A 10,601-nucleotide genomic window follows, 5' to 3' on the forward strand; every position below is an offset into this window, starting at 1 on the left:
GTAATTCCCTGTATTTATTTGCTTTCTAAGATACAGTACTTGCTTAAAAATGCCAAAGATACACATGTACTTTTGTCATTTTCCTTACATTTTAGAAAATAAGCTGGGACTGCATAACTTTGTCGCTAAAATTGCATTTCTTGGAGGAGCTGCAGTATTCACTGTGGTTGTGTAATATAACAACTTGACCTTTTCTGCCACATAGTTTTTTTGCTTGTCAGGAAGAAATTAAAAAGACCTGTCATCCTGTCATCCTCTTACATTAATAAGCACTTAGGGCTGCACAGGTTGGTGTAAAAAATGGGCGTATTAAAATAGGCAAACATAAGCAAATATATTTAGTAGTTATCATAATCGCAAGTGTTTTAAATTTTTTAAATTAGACTGCTATCCCATAATAAACATGAATGTCATTGCCCAGCACCCAGGCAATGGTAGCTTGACATTTGAATTTGCAAAATCTAAATTTCTCTTGCTTGTTTTCCATAGAAATGAAATATGTTGTTTATTTATGGATAAACAGTAAGCTTTATAGCTGAGAATATATAGCCAGTGAGTGCAGTAAGCAACCAGAAGGAATGTTGGGGGCAGAAGGTGCCCGTTTGTATGTATCAGGCAGTAGACATCTACGTGTCTTTACGTGATTCTTTATTCTTTGCTTTTTTAACCATGTAGAGTCAGTATGCTACACATTGCTTCTGACAACTGGCAATTTCTGATTTTTGGTGTAGGATTGGATTTTGAGAAGATTAAGAAGTGTTGAGTTGAACGTGGCTTCCTGAAGCCTTGTCTGGTGGAAGTAAATAGGAGTTTCATAGTAGGTGTTAGTGGGCCAAGACTTGACATTTATTGTTATATTCCTACCCTTAAGAAGACAAAAAAAGGTGTATCGGGAGATCAGAGACTGGTTGGATCATTTGGGTGACTAGAACAGTGCAGTACAATGTAAGTTTTGACGGGCAATCAGCAATTTAATTTAGAGAACCTTCAGAAGTGAGGACATGTTAACATTAGCATTTTAGTTCAGACAATGTCTGTCCTTCATGAATCTTCGTCTCTCCAGGATTCTCACCCTTGCTTGGATCTCAGAGCGTGTGGCCCTTTCAGACAAAATGAGCCTGGACGAGGCGTTGCAGTTACTAACGGGTGGGCAGACCATGGAGACAGGCTCAAAATCCACCTGTATGGAGATGCTAGGTCCTCAGTGCCACAGCTTTGCTCCAGAGGTCCTCTCCTGCTGCACCATGAGTTGGTTGTGTAGACACAGCCTCAACTGGCTGTACTGTTGGGGAAGAGGAGCTGAGGAAGAGAGCTGGGGGAATTTAATGCCTTGTCTTAGCCAACGGGCGAGGCGCTAACATGCAGCCATAGGTGCAGTCGTTCATGGCTGTAGGGTCTTAAGTGGCTCAAGCACTTTTGCAAGTAGTTGAGCATGTTGTCTGTCATGGATTATTGATTTGAAATAAAGGGTGTTTTTTGCTTAAAATAGAAAAATGTGGACCACTAAAATTTCTGAGTATCACACAACTTGTCATTAAGATGACAAAGGGACATTTAAAGCAATCTGCGTTTTGACCACAAAAAAAAAAGAAGTGAGTTTTGACATTTTTGATGTGTGAAAGCCTATAGGCTGCTAGGTATTTGAGGGCTTGGATATTCAGTATTTCAGTCAGCACAAGATTAATAGAACAAGATGAAAAGTGCTTCTGCAGCATCAACAAAACTATTCATGTGTTTTCTTGAAGGTTTATTTAACTCTCCCTGAGAACATAGGCACAGTATTGTGTTCATTTGATTTCTGTGAAAAGTGGTAGAAGGCTTCCTCTTTTTTCCCTTTTAATTTTGCTCAGTTGATTTATTTATGAGTTACTGTTTGTGTGGAACAGTTGATTCATTTTGGAGAGAAGTGGAAACTTCGGTGAAACCCTGCCATGTGGTGCTAAGGCATTTCAAAGCGATCAGATTCTGGTGAAGACAAAAGTAATGGGATAGAGAAGGTTTCAGTCGCTTCAGTGGCAGTGAAATAAAATTGCAAAAGCTTAAACCCAAGAGGCTGCAAGTGTCGCTTGCGATGTATTGGATGCCATGGATTAGTTCTGTATGACCTTTAGCGGGAGTGAAAACGTATTTGGTTTTTGAGCTGTCTTTCCCTGGGCAGTACACAGAGTGCTAAAATCCTGCATGTTTTGGCAGAAGAGAGCACAAAGCAACAACTGGATTTGAAAGACGGATTTATTTAAATTAAAAAATGTAAACCCCATTTCTAGCAGAATATGATTGACCATTCAAGATGTAAACAGCCAAGGGAATGGCAGTTTGCCTCCTGATGTCTTCCAGTTCAAAACTTTAGTCAAGCACAAGTTACACCTTGGTTTTGCCTGATTTCCCAGGGTAACTGGGTGTCAGTCTGCGGCAGCACCATGCAAGAGGTCACACTTGATATTTTTATGAACGATTTCGATTTAAAATCAGAAACTATAACACAAGTCAAATTGAAATCAGCAGTGTTCGTGTTTTTGTCTCCCTCTGCTCACAGGTACTACAGTGCTACCATTTTGCAGATGTCAGGAGTTGAAGACGACAGGCTAGCAATCTGGCTGGCTGCACTGACAGCATTTATAAACTTCATTTTTACTCTCATTGGAGTCTGGCTCGTTGAAAGAATGGGTAGACGGAAACTTACACTTGGTAGTTTAACAGGTGAGTGTTTAATTATTGTGTATTCCTCATAATTATTAATAAAATGAAAATTAAATTTCAAGGGCTAATTTTACTGTAGTACTCCTCTTTAAAATGACAGTGTTGACTTTGTCTTCTCCCTGAAATCATACAGCTTTTCAAGATGGGTACTATAGTCCACAGCTAAAGGCTAATTAAAAAGTAGAGGTTTAGCATGTTACTTTTTCAAGTGCAGTTTCTCCTCAAGCTGTGTTTGACAATGTTTTCATTTAGCTTTGTATGCTTTGTTTTTTCCAGTATAAGTAATCAAATGTTTGGAACTTCACAGCTGATTAGTTTTTAAACCTCATATGCATATGTGTGATATGTAGTTTCTGGTTCATTAGTGTGAATTCAGAATATCTTATCAAGAACTACTGGAGAAAGCATATCACATAGACACTTCAGCACTTCTTAAAAACTAATGCAGTTCTTTGCATAGTTATCCCTAATACAATGCAGTAAATACCATACCTACACTAATGTGATTTAAAATCTTCTCCTGTATGAGATACTAAAAGAATTCTGGATTTGTACATTTTGTCCAAATATTCAAACACCGTAACTCCTCATGTAGCCATCTCTTGGAAGCAGGAAAAGGCAGAGCGAGCAGCCTTGCCTACGCTCAGCCGCATCCTGCCCTTTACCCGGTAAGTCCCTGCTTGCTCCTGCGTTATGTGATCGTTCTGTCTGAAGCGATCTGTGACAGCTGCCTCTGGCTGAATGTCTGAAAGGTTCAGATGTTTCCAAGCACAGGGTTTGGAAGAGGGAAACAGTTCCTGCTCCTCTTGAAATAGCGTTCACAAGTGTTTAGCTGGGAAAATTTCATGTCTCCATATTTTGTTCTGTTGTCACTCTCAGGGATCCAAACTTCTAGTTAATGCAGCACAGCAGAGTGAGGGACCACCTGCCAAGTCACTGGCCATCTGTGGTTCCCGAGGGGTGGGAGTTAATCTACATTCACCGTATCTGAATGCAGAACAGTGACAGCACCGTGTCACGTCTGGTTTCATACAGATACCCAGATCTGCAAATTAAAACATACAGTTTGGAGGCAATTTGGTATTCCAAGTTATTGTAAATGTGTATTTTGTGTGTTACCCTTTTGATTCGGAGTCAAGAATCCTGAAGAATTTCTCATGATCCAAGTTCAGAAATGTGGTCATGACAGAGGAGGTTGGGAAAGCATATTCCTTATGTCTTAAAAAAAATGAACAAAAATCTCAAATTGCTACTTTTACCACAGTTTACCTCCAGATCAGTTAAAATACATCTCCCCTATAAGTTTTTCTGTGTCTCCAGCCGGTGCCAAGTCTTTTGGAGGGGAAAGACCCACTTCTGTACCATTCCCTATGCTCAGTACCTTATTTCCCCTGTGGTACTTGTCAGTTTTCTTGTCTTTCCACAAAGTGGATCTGCACTGGCACTGCACTGTTACTTCTGGTTCTTGGCTGCTGCCTCTCCTTTATGCTCTATTGGAATCGAGTATTTATGTCTTTGGCCCCTATACCTCATACGTCCGGCCAGCCCCTCAGGAGCTTATTGCTTATGTGGACCCACCTGTATGGGTGTGATTCCCACGTGGGCTTTTCATACAGTCACAGAACTCTTTGCTTTTTGGCTCTGGTCAATGTATTCAAAGGTCATACATTTGAAATGTGGATGTAAATGTCCCTTACAAAGCATTAGTCATAGAACAGAGAATATAGAAATAAGACAGAATTAATGAAGGAGAATAATACAGTTAGGAGTTATTTGTTTATGATGTTTGGATGCAAAGTAATTGTTTGGTAAAAATATTCTTGGTCCTTCTGTGGTCAGTCTGCAGCATCACTTGATCCATGCTGCATTGCTTCCTGTGTTCTTTGTCATACGGTCCCTCCTTAAGGAAAATACAAATAATGACAGTAATGTCATCTCATCATATGTCATCTCTTTGTACTAGTTAGAATTTTTTTATGCAATATTTGACACTTAGATTTAGGTGGTGGTGGATGTGGTCTGTTTTCCTTAGCAAGAGGGCTGTTTAATAAAATGACAATTACTAAATCTGCTGGTGGTTTTTTATTTTTCATTATGAGCTTTCTCATGGGGTAAACTTATATTTTAGTGCTCTACTTTGGTTTGTGTTTCTAAGGACACTGACTTTCACACTGAGTTATTACTGGCTGCTTCTCTGGTCTTTGGAGAAGCCAGGTATGCCCCAATCTCCCGTTACATAAAATGAAGACAAAACTACTACCTTTGCCTGCTGCTGCAAGGGTGTGGGGGCTTTTTTGGTAAAGGTTAGTTGATTTGACATTTATTAGATGATAACCTACAAGAATAATCAGTAGAGAGATGGTAACATTAATATTTTGACTAAAAGCCAACCTACCGTAATTCAGTTTTGTAAACTCATGCAGCTTTTCATGCTTTCTGAAAACATTTGGGAAAGAGCTATTTTGCATTTAATTTAATGTGTCTTTATAATTTTCAAAATATTATCAACTGTTGGAATGTTGAGTCTTCCAGATAGATCCAGAAGCATTAAGGACATCACAGTAAACTGCTTCTGACAAAAAAGAAAAAAAAAGAAGAAATTGCACCTTGATTTTCTTTATTACAGTTACTGATTCCTCTTAGTTTCCCATTCATCTTATGTCTTGCAATAATTTCTTTATCTTTCTTTTGCTCTTTTTTTCCGGTTAATTTCTTTCTTCAAAGCTGTAAATTGGGACACATGCAGGAATTTTGACAAATGCAGTATCCATTTTGTTTGTGTTTTCCTTTTTCTGTTCCAGAAACTGTAAATTTGAAAGCATGGTGGTACTTGGGCATTGCACAATGTTTATTTCTTTTTGTAATGAATATAAAATAACTTCAGGATATTTTTTTTTCGTGTTAACTAGTGATATACTGTAACTGTATGTTTTTGTTCATCATAGACAAACTTCCCACAGAATGAAAATGTGTAATAAACTTAATTCCCAAAGTTTTCATAATCACTGCTTTTACAAAGGAATAAGACATTTGCAGAGGTTTTGGAGGTGAATGGTAGTGTATTTGGTTAACTTAAAAGATAGACAAAGCATATTTAAAATGAATATACATGAGATTATAGGCCCTGTCTAAAGATATTTACTGTCTGGTTTATGGCATTTTGAAGGTACAGTAAATCTCGGGCAATACCCAGCCTGCCCAGAAAACTTGGATTATTAGTGTATCTACTAGCCATAGCAGTACAAAGCCAAGTATAGAATAAACTGAAATCACATTTTATGGTGGGTATATGCTTTCTCCACATCTAGTTTGTGATTGAGTTTAAGGTCTTGGTTGCCTTGGTTCAGGTAAATGTGTGGTCCAGTCATCTCCAGTTCATGCATATTCATGCCTATTAGCCATGGCTGCTGCACAGCCACATTCATGAATAATTTTATTACACAGGTCTTAGTACTTAAGATATTATTTATAGCTCAGAAAAAGGTTTTCATATAGTTGATGGGTTTGCCTGCTAGGAAACTCTTGCTTTTCTCCTTAAAAACACCGTTAAACCCATGCCTGAAACTGCCAAAACATCCTCTCTGCCCTCCACCCACCAAAAAAACACTGAACCCCAAAATAAAAACCAGATAATGTGTAATTTCTGAAAGATTAACAGAGCGATGTGTTAAGGTTTTTAATGTAGTGGCATTTCTAAAGATTTGCACAGATACATTTCTGAGAAAATTACATGCTTCTAACATACAGAGCAAAGGGATGATGTGGAGTACTTGGAATTGAATAAAGGGCTTCATTTGCTCTCAAGCATTAAGCTCTATCATTGCATGCTTCTAAATGTATTTATGTAACAAAAAATGAGATGCCTTGTCAAGTAACAAGGTGTAAATGTTTTATAAGTCTGGGTTTGGGACAGTTGCAGTAGTATCATGAGTAGTGAAGTATATCAATTTTCATTAAAATGATAGAGCGTATTGTGTGTGTGTGATAAATAAGGTAGGGAAACTATGGGTTATGTCCTAGTAATGGCCTTTTGCACAACGTATGAAGCTTTTTTTGCCGTCTTCTCTCTTGTCATTTTGCCCAGCTTGTGTACATGGAATTTGTTGGGGGGGAGAGGAGGAAACAGATGGAAGGGGTCGTTTTTCTAGCAGGTGTGTGCTCTCTGAAACAAGATCAGAAATGGCGGTTGGGCTTTTTAGTGGTGTTTTTATTAATTTCTCTCGTTTCACAAGGGAAGTAGAGTCCTTGAAAAAGCTGATGCTGTGATCTGTTTTACAGGAAAGCCTGCAAGTCTGGGTCTGGGAGTAGGAAGAAGTGTGATGATTTCAAAACACTGTTAAATTTTACCTTTACAGCATTATTTTCAACACCAAAAAGAATATATTCATTCATTCACGCGGTCTTCCACTCCACATATTAAAAATAAAGTCTTAACCTATTAATTTAATCTCTGGACATTAAACCTGATGCACTTGACTTTGACATCTTGCCTAATTCAAGATGTCAGCGTAGCAAAGGGTATTTTTCTTAGGTTCTCATTACAACTTCGTAGTGAATGCTGTTTGCATAGTAATGGGGTGCCTTGCTTTCCCAAGCATAGTTCGGTTCAATAGAGAATTATTTCATGTGCTCTGGAGAGAAGTATTACATTGTTCTTTATCTGTATTTTTAGGTACTGCTGTAGCACTCATTATCCTAGCTTCGGGATTTTTGCTATCAGCTCAGGTCTCGCCAAGAATCACACTTAATCCACCAGATCCTTCACATCAAAACTCTACCTGCACAAAATACAGGTGAGATTTCATGATCTTTCATCCAATCTTCTTGAAGATTTTTTCCAATTAATTGAGTTTTACAACCTAGTGTAATACACAAGTATTAACAAAGTTTAGTACAAGGAACTAAGCTAGATACCCAAAGTTAAAATGATAACTTCCCTCAAAAGAGAAAATTAGACTCTTTGCTTAAATGCTCTGAATAACCCTTTGGAGTCTTGGACTAAATGAAGTGGTTAAGTAGCAGACTACACGCTTGAGATCTCCCCCGTTATGTCACACCTCCTGCAGTTTATAGTGGACACAAAGTTAGGAATACTTCAAAAGTAATTTGTAAATATGCTTGCTGTTATTGGTCTTCTTGTAGATTTGTCATGTGTAACAGCTGTAAACTCTTCAAGAAGATGTGTTCCTTGCCTTTTGTCTTCCTGTGTGGAAAAATAATCTTCAGATAATTACAGAGCAAGTAACAATTGAAACGTGATTTTTTTGACCTTTGTTTTTCTGTAGTGGGTAGAAGATGCACTTTCATATGCAATCATACATAGTTTCAAATAACATTACTTCTTGGGTATTAGAAATGTGTCATTTTCTATATTCTGTGGGTTTTATTCATGTGTGAGTGCTCTTACGTTCATTTAGCTGTCAGTCTAGAAAAATCCCTATTGAGAGAAGACTATTAGGTGGCTGAAGAAATTCTTACTTATGTTAAAAATCTGGTTTACGTGTGTTTGCAATAGAGATAAATATAAAGAAATTGAGGTATGCTTCTAGTTTCATAGCAATATTGTCTAGAAATATGGTTCATGGCTTTTCATATGCCAGCAGAATGTCTTAGGTGAAAGATTCTGAGGATCTGAATCTTTATAGACCCCTGGGAAGGGGAAAGAAGGTCTTTAAAATCATAGAATCATAGATTGGTTTGAATTGGAAGGGACCTTAAAGATCATCTCGTTCCAAACCCCTGCCATAGGCACACAAAAGATTGTAAATAGATGCTAGTAACTGCAACATTAGATACTACCAGATATGAGGATCCCTACATGCAAAAGCTCTATTTCCACTTGTTTTCTACTGCAGAGTCAACTGTATTTTGCAATTTTTCAGATATGCCTGTACAGCTTTTTCACATGGCAAGTAATCTGGTTAAAAGATGCAAAGGGGAAAGAGCTTTCAAATGCTCTCCTCTCAGGATAGGATAATATTAATAGGAGGATGACAAAAGCATTTGGCTAGGACTTAAGTTAACTATTTAGAAAGGATGACTGGGAAGCACATATGCACCATTTGCAGAATTCATTATTTGTTATCTTAAAAAGCTAGATGATTATATAACCTGAAACAGTATAAAATCTGCATAGAAGAAATATGCCTAGTCCACCTTAAGAAGTGATGAAAAATTATTCCACACAGTTTTCATTTTCCAGTTAACCACAGCTAGACAAGAAGGAAATTTAGACTTGCTGCGGCTTGCTCAGTATGCACTTCTAGGCAAAAGCATGAAAAATTGAAGCAAGTAGTTCTAGTAAAGGCATGTTGTTTCATGAATTGTTGGAATACTTTAATCTGTCATAATTTCTGTTTCTGACATGAAGTGAGCAAAAGCCGGTATGTTAGAAACTCAAAGGGGCTAGGAAAGAGAAAAAAAAGATAAAATATTTTCATTTGGGAGTATTTTGAAATAGAAGAAGCTCTCTTAGTTTAAAGATAAAAGTGAATGTGTAAGGGGGGTGTGAAATAATGAGTAATGTATGAGAAAGCTTTAAGTGCTTCTATTTTAATCTCATAGTGTGCCTTGGTAAAGAGACACAAAGCCACAGGAGTTGAAAATAATAAATGGATGCAGTTATCCACAAATCACAGAATTAGGCTACAGCACCCACTATTTAAAAGGATTAAAAAAAATTAGGCATTGATACAGTTAATAGCAACTTTGACACTTGTGTATCTAAAACTATATTTGGGATATCAATTTTCATGCTTCAAAGCATCACCAAACCCTGACCCTGCTAGAGCTGGAGGAAGAGTATTCCTTCAGCATTGTGAATATTAATGTCCAATTTGGGAGCTGGTATCAGCCACTGAGTCAGTACCAGGAAGCTTCAAAATTCCAGGTGTCTTCAGCCAAGACAGCAGTAAGTGCAAAAAATATTCCTTGCTTTCAGCGTGGATCAAGGTAAGAGAAAAAAAAAAAGGCATTTTGTCTCCAGCAGTGTCCCCAGAGGAGTTTAGTTTTGGTGTGCCTTTCTGACAAGCTCTTTCTGATGTGGAGAATATACATTAATTTATTGCTTTATCTAAATTATTTCTGGAGGGGATGACAGGTAGCCATAAATTATATTCAACTCGGAGAAGTGGCTGTTCAAGATATGAGGATCCCTGCTTCCTGTGCACGTGGTCAATAGGCTGAATGAAATTTCTAAAATTATTTTTGTCAGGAGAAAGTAGATGGTTTCTTCACCGTTCCACCTGTGTTAGAAGATGAAAATTAGTCTTCTGTACACCCCATGCAGTCCATTTTTAGATCAGTGGCAGCTGTGGCAAATCTCTACACTTGCAAAACTTTTTCATAACGTGCATGGTCCTGGAAGGAGGAAGAGGTGGGGATGGCAAAGTGGTCTTGTGCTGTTTAATCAATGTCTTGGCTTGCTTTGATGTGACTGTTGGTATCTCATATTGCTTACATTGTATCTTGTGGGCCTTTGAAGAGGTCTCAGAAAGTTTTGGAAAAGTGAAAGACAGCAGGACTTCAGAAGACCATCATGTACTGCCATCTCCCTGCACAAATGCAGCTTGTAGCCTCCCTCACCTAATGGTGGTGCAGTGCTGCTCGAGGTGAGGTACGCTTAGAGCCTAAACCTCCTTGCAGATTGGCTGTCTGAATGTGGGGGTGTTTCCTAAATATACCGTGCATTTGTCTTTGTCAAAATGTATTTATAAGCTATAAAAACATCGGTGAAATGTATTGTACTTGCAGAAGTTTCACTGATACTGTGCAGGGTAAAAATGCTTTTTAGTTTGCAAATCCCTTGGGTTAGAGTAAGCGTGGGTGTCCATTATGGAAGCCTCAGAGCTACTACAAACAGTCTGTTTGTTTGTTGTTCCCTCAGATCCTCTGCACAGGTT

General features: G+C 38.1%; 1 protein-coding gene across 1 annotated transcript in view; it reads left to right on the top strand.

Annotated features, from left to right (window-relative positions):
- The first annotated feature begins 1,030 nt into the window (after nt 1-1,030).
- LOC104461319 (proton myo-inositol cotransporter-like) overlaps nt 1,031-10,601 on the top strand; it is a 42,953-nt gene continuing 33,382 nt past the window's right edge. The window contains exons 1-3 of the mRNA XM_010072861.1: nt 1,031-1,182; nt 2,537-2,700; nt 7,373-7,493. Coding sequence (XP_010071163.1) covers nt 1,031-1,182; nt 2,537-2,700; nt 7,373-7,493 — 437 coding nt within the window. The remainder of the gene's footprint in view (nt 1,183-2,536; nt 2,701-7,372; nt 7,494-10,601) is intronic.

This window comes from Pterocles gutturalis, unplaced genomic scaffold (assembly GCF_000699245.1).
Source record: "Pterocles gutturalis isolate BGI_N339 unplaced genomic scaffold, ASM69924v1 scaffold36532, whole genome shotgun sequence".
Classification (NCBI taxonomy): domain Eukaryota; kingdom Metazoa; phylum Chordata; class Aves; order Pterocliformes; family Pteroclidae; genus Pterocles; species Pterocles gutturalis.